At 41.7% G+C, this 23299-nt stretch overlaps 1 protein-coding gene across 1 annotated transcript; it reads left to right on the top strand.

The window, feature by feature from the left end:
• Positions 1-139: 139 nt before the first annotated feature.
• RPA1 (replication protein A1) lies at positions 140-23128 on the top strand. The gene is made up of 17 exons (XM_063173613.1): positions 140-234; positions 547-594; positions 851-929; positions 1448-1556; positions 2383-2471; positions 7047-7130; positions 8302-8434; positions 9410-9512; positions 10621-10689; positions 10830-11022; positions 12108-12247; positions 13850-13998; positions 15277-15409; positions 16759-16935; positions 18258-18365; positions 21658-21744; positions 22117-23128. The coding sequence occupies exons 1-17, from the start codon at positions 202-204 to the stop codon at positions 22222-22224; spliced, it is 1842 nt and encodes a 613-aa protein (XP_063029683.1). The 5' UTR covers positions 140-201; the 3' UTR covers positions 22225-23128.
• The last annotated feature ends 171 nt before the right edge of the window (positions 23129-23299 follow it).

Raw genomic sequence — 23299 nt, forward strand, 5'->3', positions numbered from 1 at the left:
GGCGGCGCCCACAGCGTCCCTGCACGGAACCCCGCGGCACTTCCGCCGTACAGCACCGGGGGGCCAATAGCGGCGCCGAGCTGGCGGGGCACGCCCGGCGTGGCGTGAGGCGGCGCCGGAAGGAGGCGGTGGCGGCAGCGGCGGCGGGAGGATTTGGCGGCAGCGGCGGGAGGATTTGGCGGCAGCGGCGGACACGGCACCATGAGCGTGCGGCTGAGCGAAGGGGCCATCGCGGTGAGCGGCTCGGGGTGGCCTGGCATGGACCTGGTCGTTGTCAGGGTGGGAGGTGAAAGCCGGGCCTGGGCACCGGGTCCGGCCCGGTCCCGAGGGGAGAAGCAGGCCCGGAGCGGGGCCTGGTCCCGGGGGGGTGTCCTGGCCGCACCCGCGTCCCTGGCTCTTCCACAGGTGTTCCTCCTCAGCTCTTTGGCCGCAGCCCTTCATAGGTTGGGCCGATGGTCTCGGACATCCGAGCTCATTCTGGTCCGGTCGCTGCGGGTGGCGAGGCGTTCCGGTAACGTTTCCTGAGCGTCTCTTTCGTTTCTGCAGGCCATAATGCAAGGGGAGGAGGTCTCCAAGCCCGTGCTGCAAGTCATCGTGAGTACCGTCCCTTCCCTCGGTGGCTGCATGTGGGGTCCTGAGTGCAGCCAGACTTTCCTCTGCAGAGAAGCCGATCAAGGCTGCTCTATTTTTAGTTCTCTTAATTTTGTTTTACATTACTTGGGCTATGCCGTTGATATTAGTGTAAAAAAAGACGAGTAGATAAGTCACTTGTTGTTAATGTCAGTTTCTGTTTTTGAGAAGTTTCTGAACAAGTGTGGACTGACAGCCTGGTTGGTTTTTTCCCCTGCAGAATACACGGGCTATTGCCACAGGAACTGGGCCCCCACGTTACAGAGTACTGATGAGTGATGGGGTGAACACCCTCTCCTGTGAGTATGGCACGCTGCAGTGAGATTTTTCTAAGTTTGGAGATGCTAAGGGTTGTTAAATTCCTAGTCTGGTGAATGGATGCAGAGTGCTGAAATAAATATTGAGGTAGAATGTGGTTTTTCACTGGGCCACAGACTCTGAAGTATGCAACTGCTTTTTGTCATTTAGGTGAAATCTTTGACTTTTGGAACTTTGTGAAAAATAAGCAATCAACTCGCTAGAGGATATAATGAAAGTACAGAAACCTATACATGTAATATTGATTTAAAAGTAGTTTAACCTAATCTTTTTCTTAGCTTTTTGATATACAATCATTCTAGCTATCACTGCACTCTGACGTGTGGGGAATAAATACAGCATAGTTTATGGCCAGTTTTGGTGACTTCTTAGCAGTTGCACTGTTTTCTTTGTCAAGTTGGAGATCCAGTGTAATATTTGACTGGCTGGAAAAGGTGTGGTAGCCCCTTTTAAAGCTGGCATTGTGAATTATCTCAATATTTTCCTTCTGCTCCTGCAGCATTCATGTTGGCAACACAGCTGAACTCCCTGGTGGAAGAGGAACGCTTGTCAGCCCGGTGTGTTTGCCAGGTTAACAGATTCATTGTCAACAGCCTGAAAGATGGAAGGTATTTGTGATAATCTTTAAGTTCAGCCCTACAGAAAGGCAGCTGCACCAGTGGGGACTCTGTGCTTTGTGACTAAGCAGAGGCCAAGTGCTTTTGGTTGGGATTATGTGACAATACTCAGGCTTTAGGGTGTGAGGGGGAAAGTCCACAGCACCAGTGACAGAAGAAATAAATTGCAGAATGTGACTCTGGTGGGATCAGATGTATCTGGTACAGTGATTTAGTAATATAAAGTTTCCAGTTGCAATACTCCAACTCCAGCTGGAATACTCCAAATACTTGCACAAAGCTTCCTTAAAATTATCTGCTGTTGGAAAGAAACAATAAAGGTATCTTGTTACTTAGGTGTTGTGGAATCTGGTCTTTTGTTAAAATTTGAAGAAATGAGAGGAAAATTTGAGGGAATAGGATACTTCAAAATAAGAAGAGATCCAGGTGAAACTATAACAGAAAAACTGTGTATATGTCTAGCAGGGTATGAACTATTCTTTTTATTCTGGGAAGAAGACAACAGCTTTTGAAGCAGGAAATAAAAATCTGGTATGGTTTAGCTACTTTCAAAACACAATGGTTTCCCAAGCTATTTTTGGTGCCTGTTCAGGCCTGTCCTTGATGCAGTGATATGAAGTGTCCTTGATATTGTTTCAAGCTTACTTGTCCCTCAAGAGAGGGCTTAGTTGACAGTGGAAAGCTTTTGTCTCCCAGATTCTTCATCCAAAGAATCAGCCTCTTAATGCTTGGCTTCCTCACCTGCTGCAGAGGATATCCAGAGATGGGAGTTGCAGAGGGGGTGAAATCTTTGTTTGCTGTCTGTTCTGTGTTGCAGGAGAGTGGTGATCCTGATGGATGTGAATGTCCTGCACACTGCTGATCAGGTTGGTGGGCCCATAGGCAATCCCCAGCCATACAGTGAGGGTGAGTAGCTGTAAGTAAATACTTTTCTGCCACCTCAGAGCCTTTCAGCTTCTCTCTTTCACTTGAAAAAAAAAAAAAGCAGGCAGACACGTTCAGGTTTTTTTTTATGCCTGGAATGAGGAAGTCCAGATCTTGAAAATCCTTTTTGTTCGTGTCACACAAACTGGGGTGTCTTCCTGTTTTAATAAATAAACTCTGCACCATGGCTGGAGTTTGAGTCTCTCCATGGTGTTTGGAGCATCCATCCCTTATAACCTTGACAGGTTTTTATTGTAGTGAGTGGTCTCTACCTCGAGTTCCAGTAAGTAAACGGAAGCGATTTTATGTCTCCTCATAATGAGTAATCAAATAGATTCTAATTTCTCCTGTCTGGAGAGAAACAGGAGGAGGAAGATGGAATAATGATCTGTAAAAGTCTAAGATGGCATAGAGGGGATGAATAAAGAATGATGAATCTCTCTCTCTCTTTTCTATGTTCCTTTGATGCTCTTTAGCTCTCGTGTTGTCAGGCAGTGGTTGTAAAACAAAGGCTGCACCACACCCCTAAACTGCACACTTAAATGATGGAACTTGTGGAGGTAGGTGCCAAAAATTGGCACAGGTTCAAAAAGCAATTAGATGTGAAAGAGAAATCCATTAAAGGCTGTTAAACATAACAATACATCCTCTGCATGAATGTTAGGTGCAGGAAGCACTAAAACTTAGATTGTTCCAAGTACATAGATGAGAGACTGGTATGAAAACAGGAGAGCACAGAATTCCCTAAGCACCCATTCCTACCATGCTCAGCTGAAAAAGGACTGAGGCACTGGCTGGACCTTAATCTGACCTGCCATTAATCCCCTTGGATCTGTTATGTTGCATAAATAACTGTGTTCTTCACTTTTGTGTGCTGAGCTTGCAGTTCTCATGCAAATGGTTTTTTAAATTAAAACATTTTTCCCTCTGAGAATGTTGAAAAGTCTGTGCTGCTCTTCCAATTCTGATCTTTTAAAAAGGAGGGAGAATAATAAGCACTTAAAGAAAATATTTGAACAGCTCTGTCAGTGATGTATACACAGATAATGGCTGGAATTTAATAGCAAACAGCTCTTCCTGAAGATATTTTTTTATATCCTGAGAGAAGTGGACTAATATATTTTTATTACTAAGGGACCACACATTAGTGGCAAGAGTTTTCTGTAGAACAGTTGGGACAAACAGTGGTGGTAGGTACATTGCTCTTCTGGTTAAAAATCTATTCTGTTGCAAAGGCAAAGACATCTTTCTTCATTAACTTTTTCCAAGGGAATTAAGAGGGGCGTATGTTAAATGAGCCTAAAGAATCCTTTGTTCCTTTGATAGTTACTTAGCTAATTGCTGTTTAAAAAATGTGTTGACATCTCAGATTTTATGGTTTAATCCCACAGTTGCTGTAGAGACCAAGACTTTCAGAATAGCTACTGAGCAGACTGTTTTGTGCCTTTCTCCCATTTCCCTGCTTATGTGATACAAGAGCTTGTGAACTATAGTGTTTTTCAGTTATATTGTTGCTTAGAAACCACTGAGAACGTGGTATCTGACAGAATTGAGCTGAAAATATACCTTTAACTATAAATTCTGGTAAAATTACCATTACTTTGATCAAAGTTGTGTTCTTCATTTGGACTTACAAAAATACTCTGCAGTGAAGGTTTCAAATCTAAATTCTTTTGGAGATGTTACAGGTCTGTGGTCATAATATGTGTGGGCTTGCACTAGGTAAAAGATGCCAAAAAAGATGTGATGTGTATTTCATTTTAACACTGATCTTATTCTGACGACTTCATACCCTTTTATTTGATACTAAATAAAGTTTCTGATACAGAAGATGGTAATAGTTTAGATTAGGTAAGCTTAACCCAGCCTTGCTGCTCTGCAAGCTGCAAGATTTGTCATGAAGGCCTTGATGAAATGGCAGAGGTGTGTATTTTAAATTGCATATTCTCTTAAATTCCTGTATATATTAAGAAATTGTATTTTTTTGAGGGACACTCAGCTAATGCAAAATGAGCATCTTAAATGTACTTCATGGTTTCTGTTAAAAAAAAAAGGGTTCTGGTATTTTAAAAATGTATCTTTTAGCCCTACTTTTGGTTTTCCCTGAAACACAGATCTCAGACTGCCAGACCTAGGATTAAGGAATATTCTTTCTCAGGCTGTAATAGCACAGTGGGACCCAGGGGGGTGAGAAGCTGGCTTTTGGCCACTTTACATGGGAGCAGTAGGTGGTTAATCTGCCTAACAAGGAAGCTGGAGACACAATCTTCTTATTACAAATCATAAAAACTTTTCAGGCAGCCTCTCATAATAGTATTGAAAATTAAGACTGAGCAGTTGAGTTCTTGTTGAAGACTGGATGGTTGTGTTATTACTGTCGTTAATCTCATTCAAATTACTCTGATGCTGGACTTCCTTTTCACTTTGACAATGACTTGCTACTTATGTTTAACTCCTGTCATTAATCTTTCCATGTTGAGATGTTTATGTACTTGCACATTCACTTGAACTCCTTCCTCTTGCCCTTCCCACTGCTGTGATTTAGGGGTGTGTTGTTTCAAAGTGCATTTTTTCCCCTTCTTTCCCTTCCCTGCTGCTCAGTTCTGGGGCAGGTCTCGTGTCATGGCACTGTGGCAAAACCTCTTGGTGACGAATTATTGGGAGCTGAGGGTTCCTGTTACACAGTTATTGCCTTTGAGTGGGCTGGGGGGGGGCAGCTGCAGGCAAAGGTCTTGGGTTTACCTAATCTACCACACACAGCAGAAATGTGAGCAGGTATTTCAGCTGCTTTTTTCACCTCCTGCTAATAAAAACGAACAGCAAAAACCAGGCAGCCTCCTCGGTTTTCTGAGCACTTTAAGTGATCTGTAGGCCACCAGCCACCAAAAATCACAGTTTAGGAGTCCCTAGGCTCTGCAAGCGAGAAAATTGGAGAGATATTTCTGCTACTTCTGTATTTGAACACATGCACAGATGTGTGAATTTATTCTTACTCTGTTGAGAAACACTTGGCTGTGGGTAGGCAGCCATTAAAATGTGAATTTGTGTTTCATAACGCACACGTGTTCCAATGGATGTGGTGGTCTTGGGTTTGGTTTTCAGTGGAGTTGTTTTTTTTTTTTTCTTAATCACAAATTCCTACAGAAAGAAACATATTTGGAACAAAATCAATAAGGAAACCTCTTGCTGCTTCATACCCACATTCTGTTCCTCCTGAATATTCCTCCCCTGACCAGACATATTTTTCTCTTAATGCGTCTTGTTGGGTTTTTTCCCACCTTCCCTTGCACAAAATGAGTTTGGGTGTGGAGTGCTGACCCTCTGAGCACCTGAGGCCACGGAGCAAGGGGGAGACCTGGCTCCTCCATCTAGTGGAACCTGCAGTAAATGCACATTTTGCAGTTTGACGTCACGCTGTTGCCAGGGAGACTGTCACCAGTTCACCGATGTGACTCTGCTGCGGCAACTTGGAGATTGGGGTTGGTGCAAGGACCTGGATTTTGGATTAAAAATAACCAGAGGGTTGCCTCTGGAGACTCCACCACATCAGGCAACACCTCACTGGGATCTCCTTGTGTTGCTTCTGCTCCTTTCCTGTAGTTTGGTGCCATCCCTCTGTCCTGGGATTCTCTGCTTTTGTTCCTTGTGGTGCTCTCCATGCTTGGTCTGACCTTCTTCCACTTTCTCTGAGCATCTTCCTCCTCAGATCCCAAATCACAGGGATTTTGCCTGCTCAGGCCTAGGTCTCCCTACAAAGCAAGACCTTAAGGATTAGTTGTGTCCAAAAGGACAAAAATGTTGGATATTTTCTCATCTAGAAGCAAATTACATTGTAAAGGAATTCAAATTTTTGAATGGTAGATTAGTCTTTTAATGGACTTTTGCTTTAGATATGCCTGTCTGCTCTTTGCCTTGTAATTTATCATTAATTTAGAGCAAGTAAAAGTCCTGAAATCTAAAAAATGGACACTTCTTACTATGGCATCACTTTGCTCCCTAAGCAATTTACTGCTGTGTGCCAAGAGGAGCCCTGGTGAATTCTGAAGTGATGGCTCCATCGCCTCCACATTAAACATCTTCATATTTCAGAAATAAAACGCAGCAGGTGTTTTCTTTGTCTTGGGTTAACTTCAGATTTGACTTTACCCAGTGGATTTTTGGCCCTTTCTGAGTGATGAGACAGAATTCTCTACAGGTTTTTTTTATCATAGCTCTTAGGTAGGAGCAGAAACTACCTGTCAGAGCAATAGCAGCTGATAAACACTGAAAAGTTGTCAAGATTACTTCAGGGCTGTCCTTTTAAATCACCATCAGCCCTGAGTTCTTTCCAAGTAGAAAGCAGTTGCTTGAGGAAAGAGATCTGACTGGAATTCCTTCATGGTAGTGTTCAACAGATGCCTGGCTGCTCCTGTGTCTTAAATACCTGGAGTTTGGCATGGTCTCTGTGGGTTTATTATTTTATTATTTCTTTTTTTGCATGCAAGCCTTATTTCCTAAAAGGGTACTTTTAATTGATGTGCTCCCTACTCTATGGTCTCTTTCCATTTTAATTACCAGGACAAGGGCAACGTTCTGCAGCTCCAGCAGGAAACCCAGCAGCCAGCAAACCACAGCAGCAAAATGGCAATTTGTCTGGAGCAGGTAAGAGTCATGCTGGGCAGGAATTCTGATATGTGATCAGTGAGAAAATACAGATTCAGTTTAAATAAAATCCTTTCTTTAGTGATGTTGCACAAGAAACTCTCCATTGAGTAGCAACTCATAGCTAGACAAGGTGAATTCTCTCTAGAGAACTGGTTATAAAAGGGGGGGAAATTTGTCCCTTTTCCTCCCCAAAAGGAAAAAAGCCCAAAAACCCCAACTTTATTCAGTTTACACTGCATTCTTGAAACAGTGGCTGCAGTTTGGAGCTGGCCACCAACTCTGTGTGTTACCAGTGCTGAGATGGAGGCCAAACATTTTTTAGGCAATACACTGAAATTATTTGATAGTACATCTAGAAATCTGTTTTTTTGATCAAGATTTCAGTGAGATATTGGAAGATGCAGTCAATTTAAATGTCAGCCTGTAGACTTTTTTTTTTTTAGCTAAAAAGTTGTCAATCCTAATTCTTGGTGCTGCTTTAACTTGTCTGTATTCTTTACCCCTGTGTTTAGGAAGGATTTTTAAATAGTAAAATTTTGACATTTGCTTAGAAACTTGCAGCAGAAAACAAGCTTCTCCTTCCTTGCTTAAAGTTGATCACAAGAGTTTTTTTGCATATACATTGACAAGTTTGAGTTTAGAATTACCAGTATCACTTTATGTTAAAAAACTGTTTGTAGGGTGTTTTTCCTTAGTTGTTCCCCCAAGTGGTGTCTTGTTCCAACACTTCCCATCCCTGGAAATGTTCAAGGATGGGGTTCTGGATAAAGTTGTTTGTGGAAGGTGTCCCTGTCCTTGTCAGGGGGTTGGAATGATTCCCTTTTAACCCAAACCACCCTGTAATTCTGTTATTTTAGAGGATTTACTGCTAAACAGTTGTTTGCCACTTAAACTCTGTTCAAGTGGTTGACTCTGGACACATCTCCACTTAAGTGCAAACACTAAAAGGTCTGAGAGTGTCTCTTCTGCAGCATTTTGCAGCCTAGAAAGCACTTGTGACCAAGAGCAGAAATGATGCAAGAAGCTCCAAGCCCCTCTGTGGTGCCCACGTGGCACAGGGTGTTCCCTCCCCATGCCATGGTGGCAAAGTTCTGCACCCTGATTGGTTTTAACCTGATTTTTGTGTGTGAGGCTGAAATCCTCTCTGCTCTGTTGTGGTTTTTGGAAGGTCCTGCTGCTCCCAAGTACCACGCTCCCTCCCACCAGTTTGGAAAAGCGAGTGCTCCCAGTGCCCTGAAGACACCTGGGGGGTCTCAGATCAAAGTGGTGCCCATTGCCAGCTTGAATCCATACCAGTCCAAGTGAGTCCTTGTGGTTTGCCAGGCCTTTTGTTCATCTCACAGGCATGGAGGAACAATAGCTTTGTTGTGATTTTCTGTGTGTGAGTCTCTGTCAAATAATTCATTGAGTTCTTTGGATTTTATTGGTGAAGTTTAAACAAACCAACCCAACAGCAACCACAAAACCACCCAGAGAAAGAAGCAGAAAATCTTCCACAGAAACACTGGTGGGCTTTGTTTTGTTTTTATGGGGTTTTGTTTTCTTGTTGTTGTTTTGGGTTTTTGTTTAGGGTTTTGTTTTCTGATATTTTTTCCTGTGGAGAAGGGTGTTCTTTTCTTTCTTTTTTTTTATCTTTTTAAATTGCATCAACACTCTTAACAATCTGAGATTTGCTTTGCCATTGTCTTGGTGCAGCTGCCCTGCTGAGCTTGATAGGTTTTTAATATTTTAGTTGAAAATCGATTGACTTGTCTGGGTTTTTTTTTTTCCTAAAGCAACCTTCTTTTTGGTAACTTAATGACAAAACAGCTCAGTAAGCTATTCACTTCAGCTACTGAGCTGTTGAAAAGCATGAGGATGTAATTATTTAGTGAATGACATTTTTAAGTTATGCAAACTGATTTGATTACCCAAGTTAAATGCGAATCCTATAATTGAGCTCTTGAGTTCTGGCGTGGCTTTTCAGAGCAGGCAAACTGCTGTGTGAGAAATGTACCCTAGAAGAGTAAAAGATTTGGGGCCTGCTTCTGTGCAGAAGGATTGTTCACTATTATTATCATACTGGATGTTTTATGGCTGCTTTGTTGCCTTCTCTACAACTTTGTGTCTTTAATGGTCTAGGCCATTAAAACAGAAAGCAAAGAGTTGCGGAGGTGCAGTGGGAAAGATTCTGGCTTTTAAACAGTCACATTCCAGTTCCAAAGGTTTGCCAAGCCAGTCTCTTCTTTAAACAGATGCAAAGAGATGCAGAGCAGTGATTTCTTGAATGATTTCAGGTGGACCATTTGTGCTCGTGTTACCCAAAAAGGTCAGATCCGCACGTGGAGCAACTCTCGTGGGGAAGGAAAGCTCTTTTCCATAGAGCTGGTTGATGAAAGTGTAAGTGTCATATGTGGAGACAAAGATAATGTATGCCAGATGCTGATGAACCTTTCATAAAGACAGAATAGAGGAAATAAAGTGCATTTTTCGGAAATGATTTTTTTTATTACAACTGAAACTTGGATCCCTGCAATCATTAAGTTGCACATCAACGTGCCAGTTTTTATCCAGAATGAAGTCTTAAATGTGCAGCATTGCTGATTATTTTTCATCAAAGTCTATAGTGTGTGACTGGATTTTTGCAGCTTCAAAATAGAGTTGTTTATGCAAACTGACAACCTAATACTGAAGGTTGTGGTGGTTTCCTGTAGATTGAGAGTGACATCTCCTCCTGGCTGAGCTACACCTTACAAAACAGGGAGTGAGAGGAGCATTACCTCCAAGTTACAAGCTTTCAATTTTCATGAGGAAATTGGAGTGCAAATTATTGTAACACTGAGAAATTTCCTTTGTGGTTTGTTTGGGGAATGGTATCTGGTTAATCTAACTGAACTTGCAGTTTGTCAAACCTCTTATCAAATTACAGCCTTCTGTCGTGAAAACAAACAAGATTCTGCTAGATTATATTGAGTGTAAAATGTGAGGTTAATAATGTAACATGTTGTCACCAGGCATTTGTTTTCTCTGCATAGTGTCTATAGTCTTTTTTTTTTTTTTTAAACAGTGTTTATATCTAGTGAGGGTATAATTGTTATTAATTCTTACTTATAGACATATCTGAGTGGGAGCCATCACAATATACTGTGTGCTAACTGGTGGAGCTGTGGGGTGTATTTGAATTTTATTTCATCACTGCCAGTTTTTCTGGCATTTTCAGAGGTGTCTCTATGATGGATGCAGTTCTTATGCATTTTATTCTGAAGCTGTAGATGTACTAATGAGACTTGAATATGAGGTTTGATTGTCAGGTGTAGAATATGTCATTTTAGCTCTAACTACAGATGTGAAGAGAATGTTGTTTGTTTCTCACACGCCTGGAGCTACCCTAGCAGACCCCACTGTCTCTGCAGGACTGCTACCACTTAAGATTGCAAAGATTTTATTTTTTTTAAATCTTTTTCCGTGCCAAATTTCACTTCTGACCAGCTCCCCTATTTTCCTGCAGGGTGAGATTAGAGCTACTGCATTCAACGATCAAGCAGACAAGTTCTTTCCACTCATTGAATTGAACAAGGTATGGTAGCTTTGTGCTTTCTTAGACTGACAGGAGCTGGAAAAGAGGAACTTGAGCCTAGCAAGGATTTTTAAAGGTGAACACAATCTATTTTCCCTCACTGCTGATAATACCCCCTGTTTCATTGCTTTCTCCTGTAGGTATATTATTTTACCAAAGGCAATTTGAAGACTGCTAACAAGCAATATACAGCTGTTAAGAATGACTACGAGATTACATTCACTAATGAGACTTCAGTTGTGCCCTGTGATGATGCCCAGCATCTTCCATCTGTTCAGTTTGATTTTGTATCCATCTCTGACTTGGAGAACACGCCCAAAGACTCGATTGTTGGTCAGTCAAAAGTAGAAAAATGGCAAATTTTAAAGCTTTGAAGTTTGATTTTTTTGTGTCCTGAATTCTGGGCAGGTAGTGAGCTTTGAGTGTTGTGATCTCTTAATTGAAGTCATCCAGTGATGGTTGCCATTAAAAATTCCTCAGGCAGTTTTCCTGTTAAGATGATTTTGCCTGTTTTCTAGCAATATATAACAATTATTCCTCAAACTTGTGCTTCAAACTGAAGACAGTAGGTGATAGTTGTTTATTGTACTGTGATCGCTGTTTTCCACCGAAAAAGGCTGAAAGAAAAAATGCCCTTGCTCAGCATGTGTGCATTTCATACCTTCTGTGGTCTTGCTTTCTTTCACTATCTAATTATCTCTGTAGTGATTTTGGCATAATTCATTGCATCCAAGTCCAAGTTGCATGACTGTTTTGGCTTGCTTTATGAAGTATTGGAGGTTTGTTTTTCTGTAATTCGTTGGGCAGAGTACTCCGGAAAAAATCAGAGGCTTGGGTGGGGGCGAGGGTTCTCAGGTTTCAGAGGCACAAGATGCCTGTGATTCAGAGACATTCAGCTGGGAATTTTAAAGGTAGATGGGAAACATTAAAAGTGGTGTATTTTTAGGGACTGCACAGGGGATTGCTTTAGCTCTTGCCACCTGAGCATGCAGACTTGTTAAAGTTGCAACTTGTAATTGCAGAGTTAGGTGGAGGCACGAGCCAGTTGTTTCATTGTGTTACAGTCACTTTGAAGGCTCTTGCTTGTGCTTTAACAGCAAGCGTGTTACATGATCAGGACTGAAGTCCTTTGACAGAATGTGATGGGGAAAGATAGTACAATGCCTTGATCTCTCTAATGTGGTGAGGCTTGCATTCATGAATATCTTAATGACTGCGTCAACAAAATTAAAGCACTGAAGAGTTCTGTAGTGGAACATTCCTACCATAATACACTTAATTTCCATATCAGATTTCATTTCAATAGGGAGCTGGGATACAAGGTAAAAATCTGACAGTAGGTTTGAATTCTTCTCTTGTGATCTTGTGTTCTCCAATTGTGACCCTTTGAGTAGCTCTAAATTGTAACTGTTTCTCAGATGTAATTGGAATTTGCAAGAGCTACGAAGATGTCACTAAAATTACAGTGAAAGCTAACAATAGAGAGGTTTCAAAGAGGAACGTGCATCTGATGGATACATCAGGGAAACTGGTGACAGCTACACTGTGGGGAAATGAGGTATGTGCTCTCTTACCTGCTTTTACAAAGCTTCCTTGGTGTAAGGCTAGGCAGTGCTGTTGTCACCTGAGATGGGCACAGCACTGCCATAGCACTGGGTGTCCAAGGATCAGGGGCCAAGAGAAGGTGAAAGACTGTCTGCTTGCATTCAGGTGTGATGTTCCTAACCTTTCCCTGACAAACTGCTGACATGATCTGACTAATGTGTTCTGAACAACTGCAGACATTATGTCTCAAGCCAAAATACTGAAAGTAACGGGCTCCAGGTTTAGGAAAGGGTGTGAGCTGCAGTTTGATGATGGAAAAGCCTGGTGGCTATGGCTGTCTCAAATAAGATGAATTTTATTTGTAGGTGGGATACATATTACCCCTAATGAGCAGATTGAGAGGCTCTGTCTCAGGCTGGGAGTTTAAAGCATCAGAGCCTTGGAAGTGGAAGTTTGAACAGTTGCAGTAAACTGTTTCCTTATCTTTTTAACAGGCTACTTTGTTTTCCACTGTTGTTATAGATACTTAGGGATTTATGTGGCAGTCTATAAAATGGGAGTGATCCTGCCAGCTTGACAGTGATGCTTTATGGCTAAATGATCAAGTGCACTGATACTGTAGGTACCTAAACACCATTAACCATCTGCTGATACAGATGAAGTAAACTGAAGTTCAGTATTGCAAAGCCTTAAGATTGAACTAGGTTATAATAGGAGAGACTACTGGTATACAATTCCTGGCATAACTCTTCCAGCAGAGATCAGGGTCTGCATTTTGCAAAGTTAAATCTGTTTGCTTGCTTGTAGAATAGAAATATCAATAAGCATTGAGGGGGAGTGATGTATGGCTTGCAGCTGGCACAGTTGGGGTCAGAATCTGGATGTTCTTTACAGCAGTCACTGCCATGACTGCTGGGATGTGTTTTCTGTTCTTTTTGCATCTCATGGGTACAGTAAGTGCTACTGCAACTCCAGCTCATTTGTTATCTTCAAGTACATGATCCTCCCCTTGCTTGCTGAGTGGTGTGGGGTCCATAAAATCTATACCTTTCAAACCCTCTCTCATGCCATGAGGTTCTTTGTTAGTGTCAGGCTACTCAGGTGATGGCAGTTGAACAACATTAGAGCAGCTTTATGACATAAAAAACAGAAGATGGAAAGTTGACTAAAAATGTTTGGTCAGCACGGCTGCACTTTTGTGTAAGTGGTAGTAAGATGGACATGATTGGCTCAGTGAAGCTGAGTGAGTTGTTTCATCTCCTGAGGAGTCTGATATGAACAATTAATTTTGTTTGCATTCCCATAACACATCTCCCTTCCTAAAATCCTGCTGTAAAGCTGCTGACAGAGGGGACCAGTCCTTTCTAACAAACCCGTGGTGTGATTTAAGGATTCTCTGGTTCCCCAGGAAACAGGGTGTTAGGATTGCACAGAAAATTGTCACCTATCTTTGCTTAAACTCCTAATGACACCACTCAAACCCTTACCTTTTAGATACAGTGGGGCAGTTTGATTCAGGTCTGGTCTCTTGTCATGATCTGTGAATTATGACCACAAGTTCAGAGCCTTTCCTGTAACTGTGCTGCTGCTGCTCTCTGGTTTTTCACACATGCAGGCTGAACAGTTTGATGGCTCCAGACAACCTGTGATTGCCATCAAAGGAGCCCGTGTCTCTGACTTTGGTGGCAGAAGCCTGTCTGTCCTGTCCTCCAGCACAGTTGTCATCAACCCTGATAGCCCAGAGGCTTTCAAGCTCCGAGGATGGTAGGAATGTGTTTATTTTGCTTTGTTTCAGCCTCCTGCAGAGTATTTGTTTTATTTTGTTTCTCTGTGCTTGAGCAGTGTGTGTAGCACTGAGGGAAGGTGGCAGAGGCTATGGCTTGCAGAGCTGCAGAAGCTTCTCTGCCTTGCAAGCCCTAGAGCCTGGAAGGCTGTCCTTCTTAAGTTGTCCAATTCAAAAAAACTTTTAATTCCATGACAGACCTTGAAAAATTGAAATCGGGCTAGTGCATGCTGACCCAAAGCCTTGGAAGGCAGCATGAAATCAGGCTTGACCAGCTCTACTTTCTGAGGCTTGATCTGAGAGAATGGTATTTTTTTCCCACAGGCTTTTCCATTGTGTGGAATCTGATACACACTCAGTTAGTGTGGAGGGACTGTTTGACATCTCTCAGTGTCTAGTTCTTGCCAGATATTTTTCAGATAGCAAAATAACTCTTTTATTGTCAGCAAAACAAAGCGATTTCATTGTTGCTTCTCCTGCAAGGAGCTGTTAAATTGTCTGTTGTAAGTATGAATGTGGTGAGATGTGGTGTGTGTGTGTGAAGAGGGTTAAGTGCCAACAGCATCAGACTTGTGAATCCTGAGTCTTCAGATTCCAGTTACATCACCCAAATGTGGATGAAATAAATGGCATCCTCCATTTGTCATTGAGCTCTCCATACTTCAGAGGCTTGTTGGAGATAAAATTGATTGTGGGTCTGAGCTATTACTGTCACACTTTAATTAAGCTCAATCTTGGAGCCTCGTTGGTGTGTTTGTGAAATCACAAAGCCCATCACAACGGGAATGCAGTGCAACCTTTTGCTGAAGAGCTCTGCTTTCTGATTTTAACTGAGGAAGCATAATCTTTTCAATGCTATTTGCTTTTCCTTTCAAAGCTGCTGCGAAGATAATGGTACCATGTAATTTAATTTTAATTATGGAAATATCTGATGCCCTTAAATCTTGTTATCTGCCAGCCTCTAAGAAGTGTGCAGTGCGTGGTTTGACCACTAGCTGGCAAACAAATTGCAGTTATATAGAACAAAGCTGTCCTCCTTTTGTGGGTTTATAAAATACTGTGCTAATTAAGTCAGACTATTAACTTATTCTGAAATGCTATTTTTGTTTGCAATATACACATATTACTGTAATTGTTTCCTTTGCAATCATTGATAAAAAATCCCTCATGTATCGAGCACATGAAAATAAACGTAAGCTTTTGATAAGTCCGTGTGGTCTGCTCTCCAAAAATAGAAGTGCACATCTCTGTGGTTGCAGGTTTGACTCTGAGGGGCAGCTTCTGGAATGTACCTCCATCTCTGATGTGAGGGGTGGGCCAGCAGCTGGAGCAAATACCAACTGGAAAACTTTGTTTGAAGCCAAATCTGAGAACTTGGGACAAGGAGATAAGGTAAGGCATGGCCACTCAGTGCAAGCTTTGTGTATTGGGGAGAAAATAAAAAGCAAGGCTTTGTGCAGATATTCTTCTTATTCAAGTATTGAGCAGTAGGTGTTTACTGTCTTGGAATTTATGCTATTAATTAATATTATTGTTTTTCAAATAAATCCAAGCTTGTTGCTGATGTTGCAACATGATATTTTGTTTGCAAGAGAATTCTAAGCCCTGTGTAAATGAAGGGAGGATGTTTTTACCCCAAAGATGTTCAAAGAGACAGCACAGAGTGTTCTAGGAGAAACAGGTGCATTAGGAGGAAGTGGTTTTCAAGGGTGCACACTTGGTCAATAAAAAAGCTGGTAATAAACCCCAGGTCCTTGGCTTTTCATTCCAGAAACCTCTCTAGGCTTATGCTGGTTTTTTGTTTTTTGTTGTGGGGTTTTTTTGGGTTTTATTTTGTTTGATTTTTTAGTTTGGTTGTTTTGTTTTGTGGAGGTTTTTTTTGTTTTTTGTTGTGGGGTTTTTTTGGGTTTTATTTTGTTTGATTTTTTAGTTTGGTTGTTTTGTTTTGTGGAGGTTTTTTTTGGGTTTTTGAGTTTGTTGTTTTTTTTTTTTTTGTCTCAGACTTAAATGCTATGCTGTTTGGGATATACAAGACTTTCTATCCTTGGAAAAAAACCTTTAAAATCATAGGATGGTTTGGGTTGGAAGGAACCATACTTCTTTCCAAACCCCTTATCATGGGCAGGGATGCCACCCCTTAGATAAGGTTGCTCAGTCCCATCCAGCCTAGCTCTGAACACTTGCTCTTTACCTGAAATTCAGCTATTTTCTGTGGCAATTTTTGTCCATGTTTCTTAAGCAACCTCTATTTTTCTGCTGAAAGACTTGACCGTGGTCTTAAACCATTATGATGATTATTTTAGTGTGGTGAGTGGGTATTTTGTTCTGTAGGCTATAGTTTAATCAAATGCTTATCTGTAACACTACACAATAGGCTTTCTGTTTTTTGTATTGGTTCCTGAAAGAAGCGTAGGAAAGTGCAGAATCTTAATCCTGTGAAAAAGTGCAGATTTGAACAGACACAATGGAGAATCAAATATGCTTTATCTAAAGAAGACCTAGCAATTGGAGTTTCCTGCAATGGAAACACAAAATAATCTTGCTGTAGGGGCTTTATTAACATAATGGAAGCCTAAAAATTATTGCAACAGAGGGGTTGATTTACAGTTTCCCAGTAATCCATAGCTGTTAAGCTTTCTAATCCTAAATATCCAAGTATGGTTGCCTTGCTTTTGTAGTTAATTCAGAATGGGGGAAACATTGAGTATTTTGAGGCTAACGTTGCACACTCGCTCTGGCAGGCAGATTATTTTAGCTGTGTGGGCACCATTGTACATCTGCGCAAGGAGAACTGCATGTACCAGGCGTGTCCCTCCCAGGATTGCAACAAGAAGGTGATAGACCAGCAGAACGGCCTTTACCGCTGCGAGAAGTGCGACCGCGAATTCCCCAACTTCAAGTACCGCCTGATGCTCCTGGTGAGTACCCGGATCACATTTCAGGGCGTTCCCTGCCACGTTCCCAGCACAACCCAAGCAGGAAATCTTTTGAGGATGCTGTTTGTCTGTCTGTGCTGCAGCCCTGTGAGTTACAGGGTGTTTAGCTGTTTAGTGTGCTGTACCTGAGTGAGGGATGTTTCATTGAGCTGATTAGCAGTTTGTTTTCCTAGTGCTCCAATTAAAAGCTTTTCTCTTTGCCAAAAAGTTGCTGCTAGCTCAGTTGGTTCTGGTTTCCAAGTGTACTATGCAGTGCAGAATACAGATGGCCCCCGCCTCTTCAGTAGTGAAGATAAACTGAAGTAAAATGGCATTTCTGGAGAGCAGTAATTGCACTTTTACAGCTGCTACCTATATTTAGTACAGTTTTTTTTTTGGTAGGTATTGTTCTGCCTCGTGCTTTAATGGAGTCTGCTTTAGAAAGTTGTCTGGGGATTATTATTGTGATGCCCACTTACACCATAGGCATTGAACTTTCTCATGTTTTACATTATAAATTAGAGTTGTATCTGCTTTTTAGAAATGCTCTGCCAGGTGGGCATGCAGAGAGAAGGGAACTATCCCTGCAGCCTTCTTAAAACACAAACTGCTTCTGAATAATTTTTATCTGATAACTTCTAGGAATGCATGAACTGCTTTGCATAGCAGAGTCATTCTTGTAGAATATAAAGAGGATGCTGAGGGTGCACTCAAGGCCTTCTGAGCAGTGTCTCCCATTTCCTCATTCCTAATTGTCAAAGCAGCCAGGAAATGCATGTGAGGCTGGAAATTGATCTTTTAACTAAACCAATCTAAACCAATGTTTTCATTGATCTTTTAACTTTTAACTATCTTTGAGTGTTTTGATGGTTTCCTTGTAACATAACGTAATGTTCCATGAGTTTATGCTCAAGTACTCAGGTGTGTGCAAAGTAAATTCAGTTTGCAGAGCTGCTGCTGTTCCCTTTGGTGGTTGTTGTTCTGGGATACCTGTTCCTGCTCTTCAGTGGCAGCAGGAACACAGCTGAGCATCCATCAGTGTTTTCCTGCTATGATCTTGTTGGCCTTGCCCTGTGGTTCAATCTACTGCCAGAGTTAACTTGTGTTAAGTTATGGACAATCTGTGGAGCTTAAAAAAGGTGGGAAGTCACTTCTTTCCACCCACAATGATTGAAGGGACACACAGGTCAGGCTCTGAGAGTTAACTGGGAATTTAAAACTCTCTATAGCTTTGAGATATTTTTTTTTTCTTTTGTGTTGTCTTCTTTCTGGAGGAAAAGGCAACTGGAAGAAACAACCTTTTGGGTTTTGTTGTTGTATTCTAGGTGACCATTGCAGACTGTCTGGAATATCAGTGGGTGACTTGTTTTCAAGACACAGCAGAATTCATTCTTGGCCAAAATGCAGCTTTTCTGGGAGAACTGAAGGAAAAGGTCAGTCAATTAGCTTGTTGTATTTTTACTGTTTGCCTTGAAGTTGAACTGTTTCATTCATCCTCTGTTGAGCTGCCCTCAGATTTTTTGGTGTTTTCTTTGATCCTTCTGGTAAGGAAATATTCTTGTAATGTTTTGAAGGCAGCTCTGGCAAAGATGTAAGGTTTGTGTGGAGCACCAGTGCTGATCCACCAGAGCATGGTCTGATATTTGTGTATGAATGGACAGCAAATGTGGCACAGGCCACAGGTTTTGGGGCATGTTCATGTACTTGCTGTGAGAATTAACACCATTGAAAACACATAAAAATAATGCCATATGAAAGAAAGGGATGTTCTGTTTCATTTGTCAAGGATTTGATTTGCCCTTTCTCTGGGTGATAGGCCAGCTCAGCCCAAGGTTGTCCTCCAGATGTTGGCCTTCAGCATCTTTAACAAGTTCACAAATCATTGCTTCTCCCTAGCCTGAAGTTCTTGGCAGGGACTTGTTTACTCTCCTCAGGATTATTTTCCACAGGCCATCTGCCTGAGGAACAGAGATTTGCCTGCTTTCCCCCATAGTTTGCTCCCACAGTCAGTCTGTCTCCCCCTGAGCTCTTTTGGCTGCTGAAAGCTGCAGCTCAGCCTGTCCTCATCACCTGGACCTGCAGAGGCAGCTGCTCACCCCAGGCTTGTGCCACAGCCTTTGTGGGACTGACAGCTTTCACAGTGTTGGCTCCTGTTGAAAACACAGCCTGTTTTATCATTGTACCTAGACTGGAAGAATCTGAAAAAAAAAAAAATAGTTTAGCAACGAGTACTGACAACATTACCCCTAATGTGTTCCAAAAATTTGTTTACAAAATCAAAAAGTTCTAGAACACTTTGTGTGTATCTTTGTTAAGTGGGCAGGAAGCTTTTTGAACTGATGTGTGTGAGCCCACTTTTGAAGGCTCTTTTTTTTCCCCCCACCAAATATCATCAGAATTTTGTGGGTCTCACAAAAGCCACAATTTGTAAAACAGGTCATTGGCAGAGGTGCTGAATTGATCTTTCTGTGCAGATTAGAACAATTTTTAAGGTTTTAAGTCATTAGACACTAACAGGCAGCATTATCTTCCCTTTTGTCACTCTGTGCTTTTCTACTGCCTTTGTCTTTCTTCCAACCAAAATAATCTTTTCCTGTTTTGTTTTGTTTTTTTTTTTTTTTTTTAACTTGTGTACTGTATAAAAAAACTGTGTGGCTTTGTTTTGTTTTTAAATGATGATGTGGAATGCATGATAAGTTCTTGAATTGCATATGAGCCTTGCTGTGCTCCCAGGCTAAGGCTGGTTGATTCCAGGGCTCCACAGATATCCCAGTTGTTGGTTAACCCCTTGCTTGGCTGTGGGAGAGAAATGGAGCAGGAGGCATTGTTGAGGCTGTTGTGCCTTGAGACACTGTTGTAGACCTCTGTTTCTACAAAGCAGGGCTGTTTATCCTGTAATATGGAATGATTTTTGGAGATTTTCTGTGCTCTGGCTGTCGGAGGTGAAGGGTACAAAGGTTGTGGTGTGGCATGCTGAGTTTTTGTGGCATTACAAAGACTGGCCACCTCTGTTCTGTAGGAAGATGTCTAGCTGGGGGGATTCTAATTAGATGTGCTTGCACTTTTGCATTTCCATTCTCAGACTTTCTTAACCTATCAATATTTTCTTATTTCAGCCATGCTTAATCTCTGCTAGAGTTTAAACAAAATTTCTTAAGTCGCTTTTAATGCTGAAGATACCTGGGTGGGGAAGGAGAGACAGCAGATCCTATGTACCAGTACAAACATGTAATGTCTTTTGAAGAGCTGCCTAATGGAAATGGCTGAGGATAGAAAATGGAACATAATATGGAGTGAGCCCTTGAGCAGGAATGCTTTGTGTTCCAGGAGAAATTGGTTTTGATTTGACACTTTTATGAGCCTTTAAAAATGGTACTCGATGCATTTGCAGCAAGCTTTTCTTAGTGGTTTTTCTCTGATAGGGCTGATGCAGTGTCTTGTGAAGTTGGTGGGAGTCTTTTCAGTGCTCACAGTATGGATGGAGTTCATGTACAGCCTGTGACCACGCTAAGCACAGATACATGTGCAAGGTTTTTCATCTGCCTCTCGCCTGTGCTTGTTAGATACCAAAGGAGCTAATGTGGGGTAGCAGTGGCTGCTATGCTGAGGGCATTTTCAACTCACTAATGGTTAGCACAGTTTGTGACAGAGCTGCAGAGAGGAGCTAAATGCTTTATTAAGCGAGTTTTCTTATCCTCTAATCCATAAGATGGCCAAAGGAAGGGGTTTTAATATTCAGGAGGGATATGCTTAAATTCTGTAATCTGTGAACCTAGCTGCTCCTGTTCACCTCCATTTGTTGTGCTTTTCTAAACCCTAGGAGAATGACTGTGTAGTGTAAAATAGTGCTGCACACAGTGAAAAACAGCAGATGTAACACTTGGAATGTGAGTGGAACTGGGGTGGATTCAATTCCAGATCAGATGCTCTGTCTGCTGCTGGAGTGACTGATCAAGTCAAGTGCATCTGGTAGATAAATGCATTAATAATTACTTGTCACTATCATCAGGGAGATGCAGGATCTTTTTTGAATGTCAGCAAAGGTTTTTACGACTCATATTTTTACAAAAATAAACTTTTTTTTTCCACAGTCTCCACGACTTGCCTGCTCCTTTTCTACTGTTTTGACAAATTGTCTATTAGAAATGATGATGATGATGTTTAGTGTTCATATGGTAATTAGAAGCTGCTTATGTTATAAATATGACACAGTCTTCTCATGGTTATTAAAACACGTTCAAAACATGGATCTGATTTTTTTATAGAACATTCTCTCAAATAGGCCTGTGTCAGGATGGGAAAGATTCATGCAGCTTTGATGGATAAGCAGAAAGCCAGAATGCCTAATAAGGCAATTAATAAGGAAATAGTTAACTCTGTCAGTGTTTGTGATCACAGCACAACGCCAGAATTAGCCTTAGCCAGTTTGGCAGCTCCTGAAGATTTGTAGTATTTTTGTTCCTTACACCTGGTTGCAGATTCAGTGCAATTGTATGTTCCTTTGTTTAAGCAGCTAAAAAGTTGTCACCTTTTTTATTTTAAAAACCTTTGAGTTATGGGTTTGGCATCTAAAATGTGATGATGGAACACAGCTCTGCCTGTGTGGGCCAGGTAGTTCCAGTGTTTTTGCCAGCCTCCCCAAAAGCTGAGCTGTTCTCAAAGTTCATGGCTCTAATGGGAGCCTGGAGTGTCTGCAGCTGATCCCTGTCTTTGTCCTTCCCTCAGAACGAGCAGGCTTTTGAAGAAGTGTTCCAGAATGCAAACTTCAACACCTACGAGTTCAGGATCCGGGTGAAACTGGAGACTTACAACGTAAGTGTTGCCCAAAAGGCAAATAATGTAACTTGTGGCTTTTGTAGCTCAGCTTGTCTCCATAGGAGGTGACTTCCTCCTCTTATGTTTGTGGGGAGAGGTTTCCCTTGCTCACAGAGAACAGAAGATTCCAGAGATCACACAAATACGTTCAGTCTTGAGCACTGAAGGAGGGATCCTTGCTGCTCCCTCTCAGGCTCATCAAGAGTGGCTGGTTTCACATGAAAACAACATGCCAGCTCTGGGAGGTCGTGTTGGCACTCCCAGCTAACCCAGATAGCATGAGCAGTAAGTTACTGGGGCAGAAGGATGTTGGAATCAATGCCTGGAGTGCTTCATGTTCTTTTACATGCTAAAATTTCTCTTTTGCAGGACGAGTCTCGTATTAAGGCCACAGCGCTGGACGTCAAACCCGTGAACTACAGAGAATACAGCAAGAGGTTGATTGCCAACATCAGGAGGAATGCTCAGCTGGGATGAGGAGGCCAGTGCTGGCTGCTTGAGCCTAGAATTCCAAGGAAAAACTCGATAGATAACGTTACATTGACATTTCCCCCACCTTGTGTGTGACAATTGGGCGATAGTTACACCCAGCATAGTGAGTGAGGTGATTTTTGCAATTCTCTGGAGATGTGCTCTGGGAGGTAAGAGTGAACTGTGATGGCCACCACTTTGTAGCCTGTTGTGGTCTGTTAAACTCTGACAGAGCTGAAGAGGAATCTCTAGACAGATTGCCAAGGACTTTAGACAAACCACCGAGAATGTCTGAAGTAACTTTGCTCTTTTCCTATATGTAAAGCTGAATTATATAACCATTTTGTCTTCTTTGCAAGGGAGTAGTGACAACCTTGGCACTTTGACTTGTTCAGCAGAGGGCAGGAGGAGCAGTGTCACAGAGCTTTCAGATCTGGACAAAAGAGAACAGGTCTATTAGTACAAGTTAGTTCCCTTCCATAGAATTCAAAGGCTTTCACTTTCCACAGGTGCCATGCAGTTGTTAATGCTTGGAATGGCAATATGGTAGAATTATTAATCAAAGACATATCTCTTATATCTGAAGAATATCCTTCCTTCAGGGTTTAATAGACTGAGTCAGATGGGTCTGATATTAATCAAAATTGTCTCTTCTGAGGAAGGCAGATAAGCATTGACTCTCCATCCCCCAGGGAAATCCAGGCAACTACAAAGCATTGCTTTAGTTTTCTCTTCAATTAATACTATGGATTTCTGACTGATTTTTTTTTGGCTCACAGTTCCTGCCTATACATGTTTTGTATGTTTGTATGTTGAGTTTCTTTGGTTTTATTTGTAATGATGTTAATCAGAAAGAGGTCTTTAAGTGGGGGGTGCATTGTTTCAATAAACACTGTTTAATTCCTGTGTACTGAATTTTGCTTTCTTTGAACACCAAAGACTTCTCATTACTGGAAAGCAATTAATTAGCTTTCATAATAAGCATTCACTTGGGGGAGATGTTACCTTATTACAAACTCTAAGGTTAGACTGAAGAATGGAGACTTCCTTGCCTGATGTTAACAGCATGGAAATGCAGTGA

The sequence above is a fragment of the Melospiza melodia genome, chromosome 21 (assembly GCF_035770615.1).
Source record: "Melospiza melodia melodia isolate bMelMel2 chromosome 21, bMelMel2.pri, whole genome shotgun sequence".
In the NCBI taxonomy this organism is placed as follows: Eukaryota; Metazoa; Chordata; class Aves; order Passeriformes; family Passerellidae; genus Melospiza; species Melospiza melodia.